Below are 26018 nucleotides of genomic sequence, written 5' to 3' on the forward strand. Positions count from 1 at the left end.
TGAATTCTTTGGGATAACTGGGTTCTGGAGATTCCATATTATTCTGGCTTTTGTTGTTTGTGGTTTTTTTATTTTACATTGGCCTTTAGTCATCTTGTTGTTTCTGACATTGGGAGGTAGTTTATGGTGTCCTTCACTGGTCACTGAGAGTAGTTCATTGGTGAGTGTCTATCGGTCAAGACCCCTCACCTGTGGGGATTAGGGAACCCTTCCCTGGGTCAGCAGGTGACCTGGTTTCAGATTCAGGGGACTTTACTCTACACCCTGGGCTCTGGACTGGGCCAGCAGAGGCTGGTGCCAGTGCTCTGCAGCCCAAGGTTCAGTCTGAGATAGTATAGGTACTATCTGCCTTTGGTTTGGCTTTAGAGACCCTGCTCACAGCCACAGGACTGTGGGGCTTTCTGTGGACTGGCAAGGTGGTCTGAGGTCAGATCTACCTGCTCACCTGGGTCAATAGATCTAGATTGTGGTGCTTCACTGCCCACAGTTCAGTCCCAGATATAGAGTCTGAGATATAGGGCACAACTGCATCTCATAGGCAGGTATGCAGCCATTTTCTGGGCACCCATCCTTTGTGGACCAGTTGGGTGGCATAGGGTCAGATCCACCTGTCCTCTGCACCATGTTGAGCCTTATCACCTAAGGCTCTCCAGATCTTGTGATCTGTAGCTCCTAGCCGGGTCACTAGGCTCTGTCCTCCACCCGCTCAGACACAGTACATAGTTTGCACCATCATCATCTATAAAATGTATTTATTTATTCACTTTACATCCCAATATTAACCTCCTCCCTCCTCCTCTTCCAGTCCCACCCTCCTTTTCCCCTCCCCCTCTCCTATTTCTTTGAAGAGGGGAACCGCTGCCCACACATCCCAACTCATCAAGTCTCACCAGGACTGAGCTCCTCCTCTTCCCTTGTGGCCTGGCATGGTAGTCCCTCCAGGGGGAATTGATTGAAGACAACAGAGTCCATGACAGAGACATCCCACTCTCCCCTTATTAGAGAACTCACATGAAACCCGAACTGCCCATCAGCCCCATCTATGTAGAGGACCTAGGCCCAGTCCATGCATGGTCCTGGGGTTGGTGCTTCAGACTTCACAGGCCACTCTAGGCCCTGGTTTGTTGGCTCTGTTGGTCTTCTTGTGGAGATCCTGTCACTTCTTGGTCATTTTATCCTTTCCCCCATTTTTCCTATTAGACTCCTTATGCTCTGCCCACTGTTTGGCTGTGAGACTCAGTATCTGTTTTGAACAGCTGCTGGGTGCTATCTCTCAGAGGACAACTCTTCTATGCTCCTGTCTGCAAGCATAGTGTATTATCATTAATAGTGTCAGGGGTTGGCTTTCTAGTATAAGGTTTATTGTTGGCTTTTAAAATGGGTAAAAAGTCAACTATGACCATGTCATAGTCAACTTCTTGTTTCTGATTCAAGCTTGTTTTCTGTTGTTGAACTGTTCACATTGTCCTTGTCTTCCTTCCATTTCTGTTGGTTATACATATATCAAAATTTATCATGTGTAGATTTTCCAGACAGTTGTTCTTTATAGCTCTGAGTGATACTTTGTATTTCTATGTATCAATGACTTTCATGTGTTTGGACATTTGACAACTTTTGTTGTTCATTTCTCATTTTATTCCATTGTAATGGGAAATAATGTCTGAGATGACTTTTTTTTTATTGAAATGTGGTTTGTGGCTGAAAATGTGATCAGGCCTAGTGAAGGAACACATCAGTCTTATGTACTCCTGAGAATGAAATGTATCACCAGCTGCTATGGGAAGTGATGTGATCTCTCTGTGGCTCTCAGGTCAAATTTTTCATTTGAGGCTGCGCTTTTTGGCCTGAGTGTCCTGTCCTGTGATTAAAGTGGGGCTATCCTTGCGTTCTCAGCTGTCCTTGCGTCAAAGGCCATCCCTCCCCCAAATATAATAATGTTGACTTTATAAAGTTGGGTACTTGGTGTGAGGTACAGTTGTTAGAAGTTCTTACCAGATTGATTCATTGATCAATATAAACATTGATTATATAATCAATTATATACAGTGTATTTTCTGTATATTTGTATAATGTTTGTATCGAAGTCCATTTTATATTTTACAGAAATAGCCATTCCTGTTCTCTCTACTTCCACTTAAGGACAGTATCCTTATAAATCCCTTACCCTAACTCAGTTCTTTATATTATACCATGCACTTTATGTTGTTCTTTTTATGGGATATTGAATATATTACACTTAAGAGAGGACATATTATTGTCAACTATATTTTGGGTCTTTCAAATTCTACACATGAATATCTCAGGAATCAGGAAAACTAAAGTTTTCATTTTACTGAGTTTCCCAGGTCACTTTCTTTGTCTTGGCCATGGGGGAATTCTCACACTTTTTTCAAAGAGTGTTCATAAAATTCTGTCTCATCAGTCTTGGATGCTATCTTTATTCTTTTCATTTTCTTGTTTTTATGGATTTTCAATACAGTGTTTCTTCATGTAGCCCTGGCTGTCCCAGAACTTGCTCTGTAGGCCAGGCTGGCCTAGAACTCACAGGGATCGACCTGCCTCTACCTCTCTGAGTGCTGGGATGTGCCACCACTATTACTCTTGTCATTTTCTAAAACTGGGTTTTTCATCTGACTGAACATTTGAGAAGTGCTGTCCTCAAGATGCTCTTTCTTCTGCTTGATCCACTCTGTTGGTGAGGGGCTTGCAGATGTCACTCATTTGACTTTGTGATTTCCTCAGTCCAAAATTATTTATTCTTGGGCATGATCTCTGCTTCATTGTTGAGTTTCTCACTAGCACCATGATCTTTTTATAAATGATTAATGTAGTCTTTTATTTATCAGATTATTTTGTATATAATCAGTTCTCAAAGATGTCTTTCAGACGTTAATTTTCTTTTATTTATTTATTTGTTTTGAATTTACTAATAAAATGGATGGTATTTGTAGGGTTTCTTGGAAAAAATTTAGTCCTGTGTGTGAAGGACTCACAAATGGTATTATGGCCCCAACAGCCAAAGGGACAAGAAGTCTGGATTTCACACTGCATGAATCAGTATGACAGCCATGCACAAGGCACAAAGAGTGCCCTCAGTGGACACCAGGTCTTCTGCTGCATAGATTCAGGACTTTCTCATCCTCAGAGGCATGAGAAAAAAAATTACACTCCAGCCTGGCTTCTTAACACATCCACTGAAGAAACTGATGAGGCAGTTTGATGTATGTTTTGGAGTAAGAGTATATTTGTTCCATTTCTTGTTTTGTTGTTGTGGTCAAAGTGCCTGACTAAGAACACAGTCTAAGGAAGGAAGGGTTTCTTCTGGGTCGTAGTGTCGGAAGGCTTGGTCCATGGTAGATTGTGCCTATGAACTTTGAGAGAACGACATGGTGGTGTAAGAGATGGGGAGATTATTGACTGCATTGTAGACAGGTAGCAGAAACAGAAAGATAGCAAGAACCAGCTATCTCCATATTCCTGCCACGCGAGACCTACTCCTCATAGTGGGACCTACCTCATAAAGCTTCCAGCATCCACCAATTAAGGTCTAACCTTCCAATACATGAAACCCTGTGGAGGATACTTTTTATAATTTCACTTTTCATCCTGATTGTAACCCCATCCCTCGCCACCTCCCTCCCTGTTTCTCCCTCTCTCCTTCACACCTTCTCCCCCAAGCCTGTAATGACAGGAACTAGAAACAGACAATATCTTGAGGACTTAAGTGTTTTTTGAACAATGAGATTAGTCTAACAAAGTGGGCAATGAGATTGACACGGAGCAAAATAGGGGAGGGATGTGCATTAGTGTAAAACGAAGACCTTCACAAGGAAGGGTAGCAGTCAATACAGCCTAATGCATAAGGTGTTGAAGGGAGAGCTGGGCAATTTTCAGAAAGTTCTAGAAGTAGTAGTGAAGAACAAGGTAATTACTACAGGACTCACACCTAGCAAGGGGATACGCTTCCTGTAGAGAATTGACCCCGATTCTAAGAAGAAAGTGATTGAAAGTATTGAGGACATGGAGTTGTGCATGTGCATGTCAAAAGTTCTTTCACTTTTAAACATGATATTTTATCAACGTGGAAGTAGAAACAGGAACAGATCGTGCCAGACATGAAGGTTGTGCGGACTAAGGAGTATGGGTGGGAGATCTAAAGTGTCCCATGGATGTATAGGGTGGCTAATTTGAGTATTTCTGGTACTTTTACATTTGTTTTGTTGAACATTCCTAAGAGCCAAACCCAATTAGGACTGAAAAATGTATTTAGAATAAATTAAGTTCTGTTGTGTCCCAACATTACTAATTTTGTGTCCTGAGAAAAAGAAAACAAAAATGCCATCGAGACTGGACCTTGTAAGCATTCTCTCAGAACTCCTGGAATCCTGGGTCTCTCTGTTTTTTTAATGCTCTTGGTTTCCAGACATTTCCCCATGTGGAACAAGTAAATAGAGATTTGCTCGAGACACTATGCATGGCTGAGTAATTGCATACTCTAGGCTTCAAATGTGCTCCTTCCTAATCCTGTTGGCAGACACTCTTCTCTGGCCTTCTGACCTAAAGCATTTTGTGTAGCTTCCTTCATTGCTAACCACACACTCCCACTAGAAAGGGACATGTTTGGGGGAGTTACACCCTTCCAGAGTGTTATTTTCAACATCTTCATATTTTGAAGCATATTTTCAATCCTGTCACATATTTAGCTGTACTACAAATTTAGGAATTGTGTATTACATGTATTTACTTGACATATTTTGAGTATTTAATATGTTCTTGAACTTAAGCTTATCTTGAAAAGTGAAAAGTGATAAAAAGTGATAAATTCACATTTAGATCAGGAAAAAAAAATGGCCAATGTAGCACTCCTTCATGTAAATATGGTCTACACCTTAATGTAGCCCCAAACCCAATCATGAATGTATCATCTTATCAAAAGCCCAACAGTTTAATACCAGGAGAAGGCACATGTTTCCAGACAGTGTTACATACAGCAGGTGGGTGTGTTGTACTGCATACATGTAGAAAAAAAGCATCCAACACATAAAAGGAAACATTTTTTTTAATCTTTAAAAAAAACCCCAAAATACTGTTGTGCTAAACTGAACATTTCAGTTCTTGCTCTCAATTAGTTAGTAGCATCTGTCAGGACCTGCTTCTTCAGTAAGAGGCAGGCTTACCTAAAGCTGTTGGTCTTGTGTCTCCTTTAGCATCCCCTCAGGCTGGTACTTTGTCTTAATATCCCCAGAAATGTTCAGAATCATTCTGTGTGAGTAAGGACACTCTACCAGATGGCATTTGATGGCTGTGTTCCTCTATAACTTGACAGAATACTGTTTATAGATTTGCCTCTTTTATAAATTTTTTCTAGAATCCAAGAATATTGCTTACTTGAGTGGTTTTGAGAGATTTTTGTGCCCCTAAAATGTATGCTTATGATAACAACTGATAAAAGAGGATGCCGTGAATATGAAAGAGAGCAAGGATGGGTGTATGGGAAGGTGCAGAGGGAGGAAAGGGAGAAATTACGTAATTATATTGTGGTCTCAAAAACAACAACAAAAACAAAAAAAGAAACCCGCAGTTTTATAGGAGATAAATTAAGTCATCTGGCTGAATTGACTAGAAAAGTTTTGTTTTCAAAGGTACTGTTTGTCCCTCAAGCAATAATTAAAGAAAAACTTAGCTTTATTAGAGTCGTTAAATTGAACACATATCAGCAAACGGATGGCTAAATGCTATCACTCGCTATCTGTCCAAAGTCAGCATTGCCCAGTCATTTAGCTTGAGGTCAGCGGCCAAGCAAACAGCAGTCAGCGTCTTCTGTGTACCAAGCTAACAAGCGCCGGGCTCTTCCCAAGACCCACCGGGCCTGTTCTGCCTCTCTCTGCATCACTTCTGCCATGATTGCTCTCCACAGGCCTACTTTTCCTTCATATTCAAGAAAGTACTGGAGTTTCACACCCTAAGCCATGCTGTCCTGGTCACTCTTCATCGAGGGAGGATGTACCATCACCTCCAGAGGTCTTTCCTGGATTGTTTCACATGGATATGAACACTCTGCATTTGAATTAACAGTTTTGTTCGCCCTTTGCTCCCTGGTACCATGTAAGCTGGGCAGGCAGAGGTTTATCTGCACTCTTCATGACTCACCTCACAAGCTTTGGCATAGGCAGAGTGCCTCCTAAATACAGGGCTAACTAAAGAGAGAATATGGTGGTCATTGTGTGTCTTTTTTTTAACCTTAGGTATCTTGCCTTAGAATAGATGACAGCCAGGGAGCAACCTAACAGCTGATTCCAGGACTCCCAGAGGATTCTAGGTCCAGTGAAGACATGGAACTTTTGCTACATATTTGTTTTGTTATTTGTTACTTATAATTATTACCTCACTTTTCAAAATCTTGAAAGGGGGGGAACTCATTTTTTTACTGGATTTATGAAAAATAAATATATAAGAAATATATTTGCAATAAGGAGGAGTGATTCTTACTTATTACATGGAAAAAATGTATTTTATGACTAAGCTTTCCCTTTTTGAGAAAAAACAGTCCCTAATTGTCTCTAGATTTAAAAAGGCACAACATTCAATTAAGTAGAACACAAAGTACTCTGGTTGAAACTGAAGGTAGAAATAGTAGCATAATTGGAGTCCCCTGCATGCTTTATTTACCAGTAAAATTTCTATTAGCCTTCCATAAAATTGTAACTTCCCAGCACGACAAAAGAATAATGCGAACAAAGTTGTACAGTGTTCAGAGACCTTCACTCCCACTAACATGGGTCATAGCCTCTCCTGCACATTAAAGGATTCATAGGATGGCCAGTGAGTTGGCTCAGTGGGTAAAAGTGCTGCCACCAAGTCTGGTGGAGTTAGATACCCAGAACCCACATGCTGAAAGGGGAGAATCAACTCATCCAAGTTGTCCTCTGACCTCCACACTCATGCCTCGTCACATGTGACCATAAACAAATGAATAAATAAATAAATAAATAAATAAATAAATGTTAAAAAGATAAGACTCAATACTCTGAGATGGAAGTGTAGCTCGGTGGTAGAGAGCTTAGCAGGTAGAGGGCCCTGGGTTCTATTCCTAGCAGTGCAAACAAAGATTCGATATTAATCAAGACTTAATATTGATTTACACAGAATCCCTGGTTCAGAATCTATATCCTTGCAATTTTGAAAACTTAAAGTGATATCTTATTCCGGAAAAAGAAAAAAAGAAAAACAAACAACAACAAAGAAAGCCCATCTACAAACCAATCAGCAAACACAAAGGACTTGGTAACAGGGACAACAGAGCAAGTGACTAAAGTTTTAGTGTCAACTTTTTGTAACAAAGGCACTCTCCAAGTTCAGACTTTTGTTTTCTACAAACAGAAACAAATAAGAATAATCATTGAATAAAGGAATATTTTTCTTACTTTGTGAGATATTTTTTGTAGCTAGCTAATTTCATAAAATTTAGAATTATATATCTAGATTTGGTATTTTCTTAGGCTTTCCTCATCCTTTTCTACGCATGTTCCATTTTCTTCGTATGTGTGTACTTGAGGCTGAACATTTACCTCAAGGAGGAAAGTTTGGGCCTGAAAGCGATTACTTTGTTAAGTTAATTGAAAACTCATCATCGTGAGAATGCAAGAGTAAAATCGGGGCTTGTTGCTAAGATACTATTTACCGCGATAGCTGAAGTAAGTCCATGGTGAGGAAGGAGGGTGGCACAGTCACCCAGATACAGCAAGCGTTTCCCAAACAGGCCGTGGAACTTGCCAATGGGTTAGAGGAGGAAGTGGAGCTAAGTGGCTGAGGCGAGCACAGGTGAAGCGCGTTGGCCTGGGAAGGCAGGAGGATGCGGCACGTCGGCTAAGGGATGGAAGATGGGCAGAGGCGTGAATTGAATAATAAAGGTCCTCTCTGAGATGTGAAGCAAGAAGTAACAGGTTCTTAAAATTACTATTATTACATTTATTTATTTGTGTGTGTACAGTGGGTAGTATGTTCAGCTGCATTCTACAATACACGTAGAATGATCAGGGGGAAGTTGCAAGAACCAGTTATCTCCTTGCACCATGAGGCTCCTGAGGAGTGTAGGCTCTCTGGTAGGTACCTTGACACACTGAGCCATCTTGGTGGCCCAGCAACAGATGCAGAAGGACATGAGTCACAGAGAGGAACTGGTCACACATGGGGCAGATTAGACAGCATCTTGTAGTACAGGATACAAGATATGGTAGTTCATTACAGACTGAACTGTAATGATTCCGATGTCCCTGGAGTCCGGGAACACATAGTCCTGGAGGAGTTTCTAGCTGTGGCTGCAGGGTGGCAATTTAGAGGGATGTGGCAAGATCAGGGTCCCATAACACGGCAGATGGCTTGACCTGCCAGTAGAAATGGCCGGCTTGTCCACCGGCTCATGGATTGCATACTGGACCATGATTGTCTGGAATACTTAGTATCCAGTGGCCATCCCTCTTCTGAGTCCTCCAACTCCAAGGCAACAAACAATCCCTGCCAGGGATTAGCCTGATATCTGGTGAGGAACATACGGTAGCTTATCTTACCCAAGGGACAGGCTGTGTCTGAGCAGTGACAGTCAGACACAGTTCGTCTCACCCTGTGGATAAATCCCCTCTCCCTTGACATCCGTCACATGGCGTTGAGATTCCACTCTCCATCCATCGCTCCCCTGTGCTGTTCCTCGCATGACAGTCGGCTGGCTTCCCCTCCCCGTCCAGGACTTCATGAAGGGATTTGATGGCTCTCTGTAAAGAGAAGTTATTAATAGCAAACTTAGACCTCGTCACACAACATGGTTAGCTCTCTATTTTGGAGGAGAGAGACCCAGAATTCAGTGTGAGAAGGTGCGGGTTTTGCTTCTCAGGGAAGGAGAAAACAACAGCACAACAAAATTAGTTAAATTTATTGAAAGTTTGCAATATTCCAAATATTAGCCTTGATATGGTGTCTCAATTTAAATCTCTCTGCTTCTATTATTATTTGTGCCATAGCCCTCTTCTTTATGAAAGAAGAAATTGAGAAAGATTCACAAAGCTCATAAGTATAGTGTAACTTTGAATTCAGGCTCTTTGGTTCTATAGTCAAGACTTGTAGTCAGAAACTTTTACAGATTTGAATATGATCTTGATGCGTTTTAACCAGGAAACCAAGTATTTAAATAATACATTGACACTCTAACCAATGATGTAGGTAGCATTTAGCATATTTGTTTACATTTCAGGCCTAGATGCCTAAAATTAGAATCGCTAAGTTCATTACCTTGTATCAATTAACTTCTATCACTATTACACCCACACACACATAAAATTCCTTGCACTGTAAGAAAGTAAAAAGTGCATGTCAGAAAATTCCAGGTTCACTAGAAAATGCTTTACTCAACCTCTTGACATTAGGCCACATGTATCTCTTAACACTAATAGATAGTTTACACATCCTGTGGTTACTTGGTAACTGAATTATCTTCTCCTCTCTGAAGGCAACAGATCGGGAAGGAGACCCTATCACATATGCCATCGAGAACGGAGACCCTCAGCGAGTCTTTAATCTTTCAGAAACGTAAGTTACAAGAAAATGATTTATACTTGATTGCCCCCCATTAATGTCAAACAACACGCTGTTAGCCAGAGGACAGACTCTCGGCTGTTTGTCCTTTTATTTTATCCTTTTTTTTTCCTATGAATGTTAATAAGCACTGGGGGTGATTCTAAACTCCAAAGCTTTCCCGGGAGACTGCTTGTTTACCTTACACAATTGTACCAAGTAAAAGCCACCGAGGTGGAAAAATTTCACTTGCAGGCAAAGCCAGCGCCTAATTAGGCGCCTGTAAAGTTGTCAGCTGCTCACAGTGACTAGGGCATTTCTACAAAGAGTACAGCACTAACTTGTTCATTAAAAGGGTTACATCATATCTACGATGAAATAAAATCAAAGCACCTCGGCCAACACAGAGTAAAGAAGCCCTCAACAGGTTCTGTGTCACAGATATGCCTGTCAGGTACACTGAGACAGAAGGCTGAATATGATGCTCTAAACTTATAGAGAGTTTTGGGGTGACTGTTCAGGCAGCAAACTGTCTTTGTAATTTTTTTTTCACTTTGGATGCTGCTAACCTGCACTTCCTGTTTACTCAGGTAATCAATTTTATTCCTTCTAAAGTCTCTGATTTGGTTGAAGACCAGATAGTTTAGTTTTACAGTTACGCTTAGTTGTTTAGGGATTAAGATGTTTTTAGGTCTAGATAGATGTTTTAAGTTGATAATGACGAGATATGCTAGATAATTGATTTACATTCAGAATTTTAGACTCACCAAGATAGGAAATACGTTTTCTTCAAGGCTGCCAAATACAAATAGCCAAAACACTAGGAATGTGTGTGTGTGTGTGTGTGTGTGTGTGTGTGTGTGTGTGTGTGTGTATAATTCCTGATTGTTTCAATATAAATGTATATGTAAAATATATTTGATAAAAAACTGTAAAAGAAAAGAAAGAAAAAACAATAAACTTAAACTGATAACATCAAAACTGCAAAAAAAAAAAAAAAATCAAAGCACCGTTTTGTCCTTGCTGATGTCAGCATATCAGGGATACCCAAGCCATAGCTGTTGGAATAGAAAATGGCACTGGAGAAGATGGTCAGTGTACAGCCCTCACATGCTTCCACTCTGCACCTTGGTGGCAGTGAGGTTGTGGGACTTTCCGAAGAGCAGAACTGATGTTCTGCATCTGTTGCCAGTGTCGTCTTCTTTCACTGAATGAAGGGGGAGGTAATGTATCCATGGTAACAATAGGATAACCACCACCTCTGTCTCTAGAACACATGGTTCTTAATGAAGCGAGCTGGCCACGTGTGGGTCTATCAATCTTACGCCAAGCACAATTTGACATAGAATAGGATTTAATGGAAAAAGTCAAGTCATTTCAGAAAGCCATAGGTGGACACGTAATAGTTTCTCCCACCTCTGGACTTAAAAGTATGGGTAAGTAATTTCTACTTAATAAAAGAAAGTATTATTTATTTGAAAATTCCTCCACAGATACATTAAAATCATTAATTGCCCACAGTTTGTAAATTTCCACTAAAAGTAATACTATGAAAAAAAGTGTTTATTAAAGTGGTAGCCTTGCTAGGGTCGGAATGCACACCAAGACTCAGGTAGAGTTACAATGCAGAAACACCCTAACACTTGCCAAATCTGGCCCAACGCCATCTGAGCAAGAAAGTTATCCTTTTAGCTAGTGAGTTTGGGACATAGCAAGAAAGAATGAAATTCACTCTTAACACTGTCCTTAAAAATTGGATGAAAATGGGCTGTGGGTCTAAACACAAGAAGTAAAACTTCAGAACTCTTAGAAGAAAAGTTTTCCTATATGAATTAGGCAGAGTGCCACCCACATATAAAGCACAAAACTCCCAAATTATTAATAAGAAAGTCTATTGAAGCTCATCCGCAAATTTAAAAAGAAATAAGTCTCAAGAGGCACCACCACTGAAACAAAAAAAGCCACCTACACGCCTACATAAAATACTTTCATGTATAAGCTAACAATTATACATCAAAATGCATAAAACTCAAAAGCAAGAAGAGAAAGGGCCTGATTAAAAATAGACAATAGCGTGAGAGCGGGAGGGAAGGAGAAACGGAAGGACACAAGTGACGGGATAACAATTGAGGTGTAATCTGAATAAATTAATAAAATTAAAATTTAAAAAAATAGACAAAGTTTTGAAGAGACTCCCCTCCTCTCTCTTATTTCCTCATTCCCCCTCCTCCCTGCCCACTCCGTGTGTGTGTGTGTGTGTGTGTGTGTGTGTGTGTGTGTGTGTGAATGGTAGTCAATGAGCACATGGAATTAGACTTCATTCAGTAAATGCAAATTGAAGCTGTGACTATGTAGGAGGAGTTCACCTCCAAGTAAAAAGAAGATAAAGAGCAAGCAAGAGTCAGGACTTGGAGGCCGTGGAGCCCTCACAGGCTTCTGTGAGGCTTTAGAAAACAGGAAGCTTTCCCCACATGCTACACATAACATATCCATAAAACTAAGCAAAGCCATAGCTATGTGTAAAATATGCAAAATAATCTCCACTGCAAACATATATACAGGCAGGACAGAGTAGAAAACAGCTCACATATTCATCCACAAATGAATAAGCAGTGTCACTTATCTACACGGTGCATTGTTATTTGTTGGCATAAGAGAATGACCAGCTAGGACGTGATTCAGCAATGGGCATGCCTTAAAAACACATTTATAAATCCCAAATTATCCTATAATTCTATTTCTTGGAAGTACACGGAATAGGCACACACACACACACACATACACACACACACACACACACACACATGACTCTTGAGGGAACAAAAACCAGATGATGAGAGTGAACAGGAGCCATCTGGCATGCAAACACGTGTCTGGCTCCTTCCGCCTACCTAGCAGATGTATCTGTTGCCCTTTGCTGTGTATCTCTGCACACCCATCGCACTATGAGCGTACACAACAATGTGCTTGCTCTTTCATTAGCGAGCATTTGGGTTACATTCCTGCCTTTCAGTTATCGACACTGTGATAAGCATACATGTGTGTCTAAGGACATGATTTGGGATTTGTTTTTGACTGTATACTCAGAAGTGGAATTGCTGGGACACGTCATAATTCTGTGTCTTAATTATTTGAGAGATTACTAAATGCTCTCATCAGGGTCTGAATCATTTTGTATTCTCAGTGCCGAACTGCAAGCATTTCTGAACTATTTTATGTTCTCACTGGCAATGTATGAGGATTTTAATTTCCCCATAACGTTGCCAACACTTATTATCAATCATTCTTAACTGTGGCTTTTCTTCTTTGATTCTGACTATCAGTAGGGATGAAGTGATGATAGTTCTGTGTGGCCTTTATTTGCATTTCCTGCATGAGTAAATAATGGAGCTGAGCACGTCTATGAGCCCTTTCTCTGGGACCTACCTTCTTTGGAAAACCATTGGCTTAGATCATTGGGTGCTTTTTAACTAGGTCCCCTACTGGTTAATTGCATGAGTCCCTCAGAGTTCTGAAGCCACATACAGATATAGATAGGGTAGATATAGAATTTCAAAATGCTTTCTTCTGCTTCAACATCTTCTCACTTCATTGATAGTGCTTTTTGACAGGAAATTTTATACTTTTGATAAAGTCCAATATAATTACTGTTCCTTTGCTTTGTGTCTTATCTACCAAAGTCACTGCTGAATCCAAATCATAAATGTTGTCCCTAATGTTGCCATAGGAGCATCTTTTGGGTTCATTGCCAAATATACAATTATATAATTAATATATAGTATATAGTTATTATATATTATATTAATATACAATATCTATGTTATATATAGATATAATAATATAAAACATAATATTATTAATACCTTTGAGTTAATTATTACATATACATAAGTAGCATCATTTAAATCTATTGCGTATAGATTTCCATTTTTACATAATAATTGACTTAAAATACGTTTTCCTGTTGAGTGGTTTTGATACCTTTATTGAAACTCTACTATTGACATAACAGAATGTTCTGGAGCCTCAATCTTGTTCATTAAATAGTACAAACATTCTTTGTAATGCTCGGACCTCCCTGCAAACTGTATGCTGGGGTTTTTACCCAGGATCTTGAGACTCAGTGTGCTTTGCCTCGGGTGGCAGGTTCTTTGTTACCTTCAGTTGTTGTCAGGAGTGCCCAGTGCTTCTCTTCCTTGGGTGAGTGCTGAGTTCAAGCAAGTGAAGAACTGACTATCATTTCTTATGGCAGCTGGCAGCTTTAGCTAGGACCGCTACAGTTCCTTGTGAAAAGTTATAGATGTACCCCTCCATAGCAGAGTCTGGAACATGAGCTCTCTTTACCCTCCTCCCAAGACTACTGGCCTTCTGCTTTCCTAATATGGCTAATTAAAGCCTTTCCAATACAGTTCCTCATGTTGCGATGACTCCCAACCATAACATTATTTTTGTTGCATGCTTCATAACTATAATCGTGCTACTGCTATGAATGGAAAGCAAATAGTTGTTAACTTCCCTTTCCCTTGTGTGCCTTTTGTGTGGATTCTGTAGCTGTTGACTATCTGTTGGACTCTCATCCAACCTGAGTCTGACTCTGGCTGCTTGGTGCTTTGGTGTTCAGTGGGAGAGGTGATGTCTTTGGAATGCCTCCTTCACCACACCCACTGCTTCCACTTCTGAGCCATGTTTTCAGTCCTGGGGAACTTAAGCAGCACTATCACTGTGGTTTTTAATCAGAAACTATGCTCATGTACCATGTAAAGGTATTTTTGCACTTCTGATGCAGAGAGTGTTCCTGGCCATGTGGCCTCCATCAGCTGGCGGGAGGAATGTTCCTTCAAGCCAGCTTTACCGTGAGCGCCGTTCATATTTTCCATTGACACATACTCCTGCTCTGAATACTCAAAGACACTATCTACTTTTCATTCTCCCTGCCAAACACTCCCCTATAGTCAACTGTCTCACAACCGTTGAGTCAAAGGCATATAGCAATAACGCTTTATCTCCATTATAATCATATAAAGAAGAAAAGTAGATATTTATGTAAAAAACAGCCCAATATAGAAAGTCTAGCCCCTTTCTAAGTCCGTCCCCAAGGAGAGTTACAGAAGAGGATGAAGGACATTAAAACCGAAAACAGAATAAGACCAGAAACAGTTCATTTTTCTCTCCTTGCACTGCGGCTAAGTTTACAGACGTTTCTATTTCTTGTGAATAGCCCAAACTGCCTTACTTTTCTCTTGGGATAGTATCACAGGATGAGATCCCCTGAGGCATCTGCGGTGCAGAGTTGACCCCAGCCTGCTTACTGTGAATGTGCTCCGGAAGGGGTTCTCAGTTGTATGAACTAAACAGTTCCCAGGCACTGTTTCTCAGTCCTACCATATGCTCTGAGAGCTCCCGAAGTCTCCATTGTCAACAGAAATTCAACCAAATGAGTTACTGTGTCCCCAACTCCCATCTGTAGCCTTGACTCTGTCCTCACTGCGCCTTGTAATGAGCATCACATAAATTCCATTCTCAGCATCAACGTACTTAAGTTTAAAGCAAAGCTTGTTTATCAGCCAAAAGCACACTTGGCTTTTCTACTTGATGAATACCTCAGTGTTTTCTTGTGTTAAGGTAAATTCTTCCACAGTGGGTGGCTGATGAAAAAAAATCTCATTTGCAGCGTCCAGTGTAAAACACAAAAAGACATGTTGAGCTAATTTTGAAGTCCAAATTGTTATACATATTACATTGGAGAAAAGCATTGAGAGGGGACATTTATTCTGGGTAGTAAGGGGTAGAATTAAATAATTCTAAGAATGAGAATCTATTCAAGTATTGTTTATAAGGTATATAACAGAGATTGAGAATCATTTTGAGTTTCAGAAAAATAGGAAAATGATATAATTGCTAATATAGCTATAACCATTTTTAAAATATAATTAAATAAGCAGATGAGCACTGTAATTTATTATAAAGAATGTAAAATATGCAATGATTCCTTTTAACAAAACAGTTATAGATTTAAATATGCTTATGAATATAAAAAGAAATATTAGAAAGTTGGCACACAGCCCACAGATTTGATATAATCTTTGAATTTTCTGCTTTTACATAAGTTCTATTAATGTGAGATGCAAAGGAAAATGGGCTGTGCTGTGGAACTGGTCAAAGGGAAAGAGTGTCTTCACTCCCAGGGTGAGCATTTTGCAATCAGTGGGAAAATAAGACATGCTACTTAAAAAGGACAATTCCTTGGCTGAGAATTACAATGTTGCTTGAAAACAAAGGAGCCTTTTACTTTGAAAGGACGACACACAAGGCAGCTATCTTTCTCCCAGCAATGAATTAGGTATGATGATTTTATTTCCTTTGGTTTTTCCACTAGAACGTAGAGAGTCCTCTCTGTGATCTCACTGAGGTCTGCAAGTTTCCGTGATGACTAAGAATCTCAACAGCTCTGAAGAGTCACTTCCAATTTCAACCTGAGCCCTAGACTCACTTTAAGACACAGTTTATGATTATATGAAAGTGAATAAAGACAATAAAGAATCATTTTCCCAATAGACCTCCTTCTGCTCCATGACATCTATCAGATAAAAATAGGCAATAATTTTATTTGACAGAAGGAATAGAAACCAATGGGAGAGGGGGACAAGCAAAGGTAAGGGGCGAGCATGAGGTAAAGGGAAGTGGCAGAAGTGAGAAATGGGGGAGGAAGGGGGAGAGATAGGTATGAAGGTAGAAAAGAGAGGGAGGTGGAGGCAGAGAGACAAGGGAACAGATCTGCAGGGACCTTCATAACCACCTCAGGAAAAGAGCATCTCACTTTAACGCTGTTTGTTTGTTTTTCTTTCTGCCTCTAGCACCGGGATTCTCACTCTAGGGAAGGCGCTAGACAGGGAGAGCACAGACCGCTACATCCTCATTGTCACAGCCTCGGATGGCAGACCGGATGGGGTAAGTGTGATTGGGGGGGGGGGTGCAGGTGGGGGTGAGTCCTCTGCCCCTATACTCTAAACCATGTGTGACAGCCGTACTAGCTTTATCCACCCAGAACAGACGCCTTTTCCTAACAGACGTACCCACGCTCCGAAACTGTCTGCATACCTCAGATTTTGATTTGAGGAGCAGACCGTTGTGATCCGCAACCTTACCATCTGATCATTGCAACTCACAGTGCGTGCCTGTGTGTGTGCAAGTAAGTACACAAGTGCGGAGCAGGGCTCAACCTCAGGCCTTGGCTCAGGTTTTGGAGGCAAAGTCTCTCACTGGGAACTGGGATTTCAGGTTAAGCTGGCTGGCCAATGAGCACAGGCATCTGTCTGTCTCAACATCCCTAGCATAGGACTTACAAATTGTGTGTCCCCAGTGCCCAGTTTCTATATGGATTCCTTATGCTTGCAACGCACAGACTTCACAGACTAAGCTGTCTCCGCAGCCCCTGTGTTTAGTCTCCTTTAGTCAAATGCTTTGACGTGTCAACGCAACAAAGTTGCTAGAAATGACTTTGAACCCATTAGTTGAATAGGTGAGGTCAGCCAGCTCAATAGTAACATACCCTAGTGTCCTTAAAACGACTTTTTTTGCTCTGTGTGGCGCCTAGTCTGAGTATAAAAGACTGTGTTCCTAACACGTACATCTGGGTAACAGCTCAGAAAACTGACCAAGCTGAGAACATATTAAATTAGTATTGAATATGATAATCTTTATAAAAACAAGAAAAATAGAAATAATTGGTCATTAAAAATATCCCCATAAAAACTATTGGCTTTTTAAAGTCGTTGCACAGAAAATAAAACCTACAGTTCAAAGAATACAAGACAAATGAAAGAGTGGAAGGAAACAGCCTGAGATTGGTTTTACACAGAGAATGTGTGTGTGTGTGTGTGTGTGTGTGTGTGTGTGTGTGTGTGTGTGTGTGTGTTGATTCGTAGCACGCCAGTGTTCCACGAAGGTGCAGGAGTCAGTCTCTAGCAGAAACCTGGAGCTTGACTAACAGTTAAAGATTCCTGAGTCTCCTGACCAGCCAATCGCTGAAGGGGAGTGCTAAGGAAAAGGGGGAAGAGTTACTGAAATAACTATTTAGAGGGTATAATGAGAGTGAAGAGGCATTCAGGTACAGGACACTCAGATACAGGGCAAAGCAAAGGATTCGCATAGCTTTGATGTAAGTCACAATGTTTATTGGAAGTTAACAGCAGTGAATCTTTGAAGCCTGACATTAAAATTGGTAAGCCATCAGACTTTCAGTCTTTTCTACTTTTTTAAAGATTGATTTATTATTTACATAGCATCCTAGTTCTATGTATGCCTGCTTGCCAGAAGAGGGCACCAGCTCTCATTATAGATGGTTGTGTGCCACCATGTGGTTTCTGGGAATTGAACTCGGGACTCTTGGAAGAATAGCCAATACTCTTAACCTCTGAACCATCTTTCCAGGCCCAGTCCTGAACTATTTTCAAACGTTTCTATTAAAAATACTGAAATGTTTGGATATTTAACCAAACATACCCAATTTGAATAATTGAATCATGTATGTAATTTGGATATATACATATTTTTTTAAATGCGTGCGGATCTCTGAAGAGTCCAAAAGAGAGCCTGGGATAACCCCGGTGCTAAAGTTACAAACTTACAGGCAGTTCTGAGCTGTCCTAGGTGAATGGTAGAACTGAAGTTAGGATCTTGACAAAGGCAGCACAGACTCTGAGCCACTGAGGCTGCTGGGTAATACACTTTTACAGGGTCATGTACAGCCAGTGCCTGAAGAACAGACTATACAATGCATCCTAATGTACTCTGCAGTCTATTTTTTTTTATTAATTTATTCTTGTTACATCTCAATGGTTATCCCATCCCTTGTGTCGGGATTTTAAATAAATATATAGTGAGCATGGGCCAGGGGTAGTTAGGTTTAAATTAAAATTTTTAAAAGTTGAAATTACTTTGTATGAAATAACTTGCCAGAGTAAATGTTTTAATGGCAATTTCCTGTCTCCATGAATGATGGTGGGAAAATAGGGACAGCTCACACTGCGTTTCTCATCGGCGATTTCAGAGAGGATGCTTTTGAAATTTAGTATGACTTTCTTACATTTTTCCCTTACTGTTTTCATTCTGAATAATTAAAAACCTTAGTAAGCTAACTATGGTTTGTTATTACAAATATGTAGATTTCATTAATCATCATAGGTATGAGTCACTTCTCACATATTAATAGTTACATTCGTTTTAAGTTCCTACGTATTTGTGGAGTGGGATGTTGACTCCCTTGGACATAGGCCAAGGAGTGGTGTAGCCAAGTCATATGGTAGACTAGTTTTAGCTTTTTGAGGATTATCCACACAGTTTTCCATGGTGGCTGCACCAGTTTGCAATCCCACCAGGGCTGAACAGTGGTTCCTTGTTATTCACATCCTAAGTAGTGCTTGACATCAGTTGTCTTCTTCAGCTTGGTCATTCTGGTTGGGATAAGGCAAAATCTCGAAGCAGCCTTCATCTGCATTTCCCTAATTGCTAATGAGGTTGAATAATGTTTTTAGATATTTCTTAACTAGTTTAATTTCTTCTTTTGAGGGCTGTCTGTGTAGAGCCATAGCTTACTCTTTTAATATATTTTAAACTTTTATTATTTTTATGTACACGGGTGTTTTAATCTGCACATATGTACGAGCACTACATATCTTCCTGATACCTACAGAGGTCAGAACAGAGGACTGAAGCTTTTAGGACTGGGTCCACCTTTCTGAACCACCACATAGCTGCTCCACTGACCATCAGCCTTGGGTCCTCTGCAACAGCAACACGTACTCTTAAACACTGAGCCAAATCTCCAGGTCTCGTTCCCCAATAGCCCATTTCAAATTGGATGATGTGTAACCTTGATTCTTTGCTTCTGAGCTCTTTGTAGATTCTGGATGAAATGTTCAGAATGTAGTTTTTAAATATTTTAATTTTTACTTATGTCTAAATTTGTTTTCCTTTATAAATACTTTAACCTTGTTTTTTTTAACCTTGTTTTCTGTTTTTCTTTTATTAAAAATTGGTCTTTACTCATATAATACATCCTGATTAAGGTTTCCCTTCCCTCTATAACTCCCAGGTTCTTCCTATGTCCCAGCCCATTCAGATCCATCCCCTAATAAGACCAGAGAGCTTGATCTGTAGCTCTATGGTACAGTCTTTGCCAAGCATGCACAGAACAATGGATTCCATCTACATGTCCATGTGTTTCTCCTCCCAAATCTCTTAATAAAAATTTATAAGTAAATATTTTCATTTAGACTTACTTCAACAGAAAAAATCATCATCACTCATGCACTTAAATTTTATATATTTTAATTATCTTCTACTTTCAAGGTAGCTTTTAACAATTTAAGAAATTAACAATAGGTTTGGTAAGGTTTATAATGTAAAAGACAACAGAAGTCATACACATTTAACTAGAGTTTTTTCCAATTGAGAAGTTATTTGAGTGGATGATTGACATTGCTTCCTAGAGTGTGAATTCCTTGGAAAACTGAGGATGTTACATCAGTTTCCACTTAAGAGCCATCATAGTCAAAGAAAGTAAGTGTATAAAGCAGCTCCTATAGAAACACCTACCCACACTAGATGAGAACAGAATATATATTTTTAGCATTAATTTATCATTAAAAATACAATAAAAAGGAGAATCAAAATGGCTATCAAGCATGGGTTATCAATGAGCGTGTAGTACGAAAATACAGAATTCCTAACTAGTGGGATTGTAAGTGACATAACTTTTGAGTAAATAATAAGCAAATTTCTCAGTAAGAATAGTTTCCTCATTTATAAAGTTTACTGCTTTGATATCTGTTTAACTGTCATATTACAAACTGTCCTATAGAATTGTGAAAAGGATCCCTTTATTATACCTTTATTTGCGTGGGCCGTGTTTTAACATCTAAAATCCTTTAAAACCTGGAATCTGTCCGTTAGTGTGAAATATGATCCATGTTGAACCATAGCATGACCATCTTCCTGAACAATCTAGATATTGAAACAGCCATGCCCTGTAGCCAGGCAGTTGTGACTATGCCAACATGGTGAAAAAAAGAGTGCAGCCAGCAAATGCAAAATATAGCCAGAATTGTGTGTAGTACTGATACCCAGACAACTCTGACACAAGAGGTCCCTCTCCTAAGAAATGTTTAAACTAGAAGTTACCCAGCGACATGGCGTCCTGTCACCTCCTGTAAAAGTCAGAATAACATGGGGACAGTATGCCTGAGCTCCCATCAGTTTGTCCCTCCGCACAGCGGTGCCTCAATTCCCCTAACACCAACCAGCTGCAGGTCTTTGACAGCGGATCCAGGATAGTCTGTAAGCCTACCGCTCCCTGGGATGAAGAAGAATCTAAAAATAAACAGAGTGATAAAAACAGAGTGACTGGAAATGCAAAGGTGGACATGAAGGTGTCTGGGGAGCTTGAGGAAAAGCCAGAGACACTAGTGCAACCCTCTCTGAAGTCTTAGCTTCAAGCTGTCAAATTTAAAACCTTGTACACCCTCTGGCAAATTTGGAAATACTGCTGCTATAAAACACATTTAAAAAAAATACTGGTTTTACCTCTAACATAACTTAAAAAGAAATAACATTTGTTAAAATATCTTTTTTTCTGTTATAAAAGCAATGAGGCTTTCTGGGAGAACATTTGAGAAATATATAAATGTTACAGGGGAAAAATAAAACCCCTGTGCTCTGTCTAGTGAGAAAACATTTTAATCTCTCTGTATAAATTCATAATATATGTACACATGTGTGTATTTGTTTGGATGCATCTTTTAAATTAAATGATTTCGCTGGGAATACACTCAGAGATTAGTACAAAAACCCACAACTAGATAGCTCGATGAGTTTGCACAGTGAGAAAAGCATCTGTAAGCATATTCCACTGCAGGAAACAAGTCATCTAGCACTTGGGAAATCTAACCCTTCTGTCGTCTAAGGCTTGGTCCAGCTCTCCTCACTGCCACCCTCTGCTTACTCCTGTCACTTTGTAGAGCTCTCACATGTCAGAGAAATCCTGTAACTACATGTAATCGTGCCTGACTCCTGTCACTCAACCTCATGTTCTTAAGTTTTACCGCAGGCTCGCTCGTGGGCACTGGGTCGCATGCCCTCAGGCTCCTCACTCATTTATCACACGCATCAGACACCTTATTTGTATCTGCTATGGATGGACATCGGGTGGTTTCCAGAGTTGCAGTGGTGACCATCTTCAGGCCTTTACGACAAAGTTTGATTGACCATTAAGTGCATATAAATCACGTATGTGTAGCTCTAGATTATGAAGGGGTAAGCCATCAGTGCACACAAGTAAACAAGCCACCCACAGCCAGCGCCTCTGTGGTGCACGGAGAGTTTTAATGACAGCTGAACATGTTATAGACTAGATATGAAGGTTTAGGATAACATTGTATGGAAGATTGCTCTTGAGTTTCTTTAGTAGAGGCCCCGTAAAATAGGAGTCTTGGAAGCTGGGATTGGATCTGAGTTAAGGCAGCATCGCTCCTGCATCTAGGCGAGGTTTCACATTATTTTCACAGAAAGCACGGCCTTTTACCAGGCCACTCCACTTTGGCATGCGGGAAACCCCACTTTGCCTCTTTCCACTTCTTGATGGCCACACGACCTCTTTAGGGACACTTAGAACAATTCATATTCGGTGTCTAGTTTCATTACAAGTTACCTACAGGTTAGTAAAAAACACTATTCTTATATAGATACTTTCACCGGTGTTCAGAGCTGTTTATATTATATATTCTGGTGTTTATGTTTTCTTGCACAAGTTTTGTGCCAAACTGTCATGGGATTTTCATTCTCTCTTTTGCTCTTATAGCTCACTGACCTGCAATTAAGCATCTTAATATCACAGCATATTGCACGTGTTACCTTGTAATTTAGGGTTTTTTCCTTCTGTGTTTGCTCTTTGCCACTTGTAACCTACCCCACACTGAGACAGAAGGAGAAAGAGGCCCAACTTGGATGGCGCCTCCACCTCAGTTTACACAGAAAGACAAACTTACTAATCCCAAGACTTCAGCTTCTATAACATTTTCTGGTTCAGTGGGCCAATATTTCCATGTACAAAAGCAGCATGCACAAAAATGGGTGGCTTACCTGACGCTAGTGTCATTGTCTGGGGTGGGGGGTCATCATGCAACTGTTCCGTGATTGCCAATATTTCACGGGGCTCAAATTCCTGATTTAGGTATAAACATTGGAACTAACCAAGGTGATGTTTTCTGACAGTATTAGCTTGCCTGAAAATATTTATTTATATGCAGTGCTATTTTATACTGTGTGTGTATGTATGTGTGTGTGTGTGTGTGTGTGTGTGTGTGTGTGTGTGTTTAGACAGTGAAATACACAAGCTTTGAAAACTACAGCATAGTATAGGCTATGGATAAAAGTGGGTATGTGTGTATAAACAAATGCTCACCCTCCCCCACAACATGTGAACAAGATAAAGGTAGCATAAGCTAAAAGGTAAGCCTCTAGGAAATACTTGACATTCTCAGGAAGATGTGTGCCCTTTAATGTCATCGTTGGCTTTCACCATCTTTATTTATTTATTTATTTATTTATTTATTTTGGCGGTGTCTGAGGCTTTTAAGCTGATGCTCTTATGCTCTATGTCTTTTTCCTTTGGAAAGCTAAGGACTTGATGCCCTTTAGATAGAGAACAAGCCAGCATGGATACCAATCTGAATCCAAAGCCACAGCAGCTCCTCTCATGCTTAATCTTCTTCTCTTTCTGTCTTCTTTTAAGACCTCAACTGCCACTGTGAACGTGGTGGTGACAGATGTCAATGACAATGCTCCTGTGTTCGATCCCTATCTGCCCAGGAATCTCTCTGTGGTAGAGGAGGAGGCCAATGCCTTCGTGGGCCAAGTGAGGGTAAGTGCAGTTATCTTTTAACTTAAATGTTGTTTGTGGGGTGAGGAGCGGTTTCTTACATTGTAATTTTTGAAAAAAGACCCAGTTCAAGTACTCTACAAAATGACTCATTGGACACTCTTCCTGACCGTTTTATTGTCAGATCCTGTACATTTGATTCTTATTTGTTAAATTTAATGACATTTGCATAATTTAAACATTGGTTAGTGTTAGAGTTTTCCCTCTCTGAATTAACTCATATGGTTTTATTTTCTCAAAAAAGAAGAAGGAGAAGAAGAAATATCTTTAGAGAACTGTGTGTTTCGGTGTACCATTAAGTTTGGCTGTGGAACTTCCCAGTTGAAACTATAGACTACTAGATATATATTGGTTTGATGTTATAGACCTGTTTTTAGAGTCTACTCCCCATTGTGTCTCCCTGCACACACTAGGATTGATTTCTAGGTGTGTTCCCTCTGCTTCCTGTGTGGACATGATAGCCATTTTCTGCAATATTTACCTTCAGTGCCAGGGAAGAGGCTGGGGCTTTGTGCACATTGGTGGAACACTCATCCACTGAGCCACAGCCGCAGCTCAGCAGTCGCTTTTAGCAAACTATCTCATTTCTCCTAAAGTATGGCCAGGCTCCCACGCTGGCTCCGGGCTTGGTTTGGAAGCTACAGGATGAGAGATGTCTAGAGGCAGATAGTCTAGTGCCCTCTGAAGCTCCTCCTGGAGACTAAGCGTGCAGGTGTCCTCCGGCAGCATCCCTAAGATGCACCCCTGGGAGATGCCTGAGGCAAGTAACACTATAAACACAGGATGGTGATTTAGCTCGGTTCTCACAGAGACCATGCAGTCTGTCGATGTGGGCAACAGGTAAGAACAAACATGGCACAGTAATACAGCTGAGCCGCCTGCCCACGTCTGGACCCAGGAACAGGAAGAAATCTCTTCTAGGAGAGTGTCCCCAAAGGACTCAAGAACCTCCCCACAAAGGTTCCTTTTTTCAAAGGGCCTGCCATCTTCCAGAACAGCTATCTTGGCGACAATCCTTCAACATGAGGACTGTGAGAGGTCATTTATCCCAGCCCCAGGACCCAACAAGAAATGAGACTTGGTCACCCAGACCCAGGACCCAGGTGTCAGGTCCTGTTCCATCTCTCTTTGTGCTTGTTCTCTGGATAGTTCTTTGATTAAGCATTTTCTAGAATTCTAATATATTTTTATCCAAGCAGCATTGGCTCTAATGTTTAGTAAAATCTACTACTGAATGTGGAAGAAGTTTTCTTTAAGTGTTGTTTTACACTTTATTGAGACTTTCACACCAGGTCCTAAGACACCCCCGCCTCATTGTGTGTGTGTGTGTGTGTGTGTGTGTGTGTGTGTGTGTGTGTGTGTGTATGTGTGTTATGCACATGTCTGCCTCTGTGTTGACCCAAATTTGGATGTATTGGCATGACAAAGCCTGGGCTTGGGGGTTGATGCCAGCAAACAGCCTGGATTGCACTTCCACTTTATTCAGTGTGGCAGGGTCACTCAACCAAACCCAGAGATTGCTGATCTGTCTAGTGTCCACACCCAGCCTGCCCTGAGGATCCCATGTCTCCATCCCCAAGGATGGATTTATGAGTTTCTCACCACACCCACCTGGCTTCTGAGGATCAAAACTCTGATCCTCACACACCTACAGCAAGTATTTAAACACTGAGCCGCCTCTCTGGCTCAGGTCCTAGGAGTTTGATTGGCTAGTTTGAACCTGTTTCTTCTTCTTTCATAGCTCTGACAATACTCTGACTGTAAGCTCTGTGGTCATATCATTTTCTGTAACTGTCTCCAATCCAGGGAAGAGTACACTTTACATTTCCTTCAACTCCAACTCCCCATCAGGGAGAACCTGGACAATTGTGATATCAGAGATGTTGCGTTGCCAACTAGAGAGTAGATGCAAAGCCATTCATGTGATGGCTCCACCCCCTCACACCATCTCTAGCATCAAGGTCCACATGTGGATTCTAGAAGGAGATGATAGATGACAAGATTTAGATATAAAGAGCTTCCTAGGGGTCTGGGGAGATGGTGCATTGGGTATGGACACTTGTTGTATAAGCACATGGCCCTGACTTTGAATCACTGGCAACCACATAAAAAGCCATATGTAGCCTCATTGCAGCTGGTTCCCAGCTGTGTGGGGAACAGAGACAGAAAGATTACTGGGGCTCGTTGGCTGTCAGGCCAGCTTTAGATTCCATGAGAGACACTGTCTTGGAGGTCAGAGGTAAGGCAAAGAATGTTGACACAGGACACTTATAGCCTTGACTGTCTTCTGTATTGCCCATAGAGGCATACACACCCACACCTACGTGCACATATGTGGTTCAGTGTCTGCTGACAGCAGGTGGCCTTGGTCTCATGTCCGGTGGGCTGGTTACCTCTGGATGCGAATGGAAGTACCTCAAGATCAAAGGTCACAAGATCCCATTTCTTCCTCCAGGCAGCTATAGCACTTTAGGGTGAGGCTCATGACCTGGGCACCAAGCCAGGTTCCCAGCCTCTC

General features: G+C 40.7%; 1 protein-coding gene across 1 annotated transcript in view; it reads left to right on the forward strand.

Moving 5' to 3' along the window:
• Nucleotides 1-26018, forward strand: part of PCDH15 (protocadherin related 15) — a gene marked incomplete at its 3' end in the record, with an annotated part of 1334501 nt that overhangs the window by 1110944 nt on the left and 197539 nt on the right. The window contains exons 19-21 of the mRNA XM_084754693.1: nucleotides 9500-9579; nucleotides 16419-16512; nucleotides 23354-23482. Of these exons, the coding sequence (XP_084610819.1) occupies nucleotides 9500-9579; nucleotides 16419-16512; nucleotides 23354-23482 (303 nt within the window). The remainder of the gene's footprint in view (nucleotides 1-9499; nucleotides 9580-16418; nucleotides 16513-23353; nucleotides 23483-26018) is intronic.

Source organism: Acomys minous (genome assembly GCF_964271855.1).
Source record: "Acomys minous genome assembly, chromosome: 13".
In the NCBI taxonomy this organism is placed as follows: Eukaryota; Metazoa; Chordata; class Mammalia; order Rodentia; family Muridae; genus Acomys; species Acomys minous.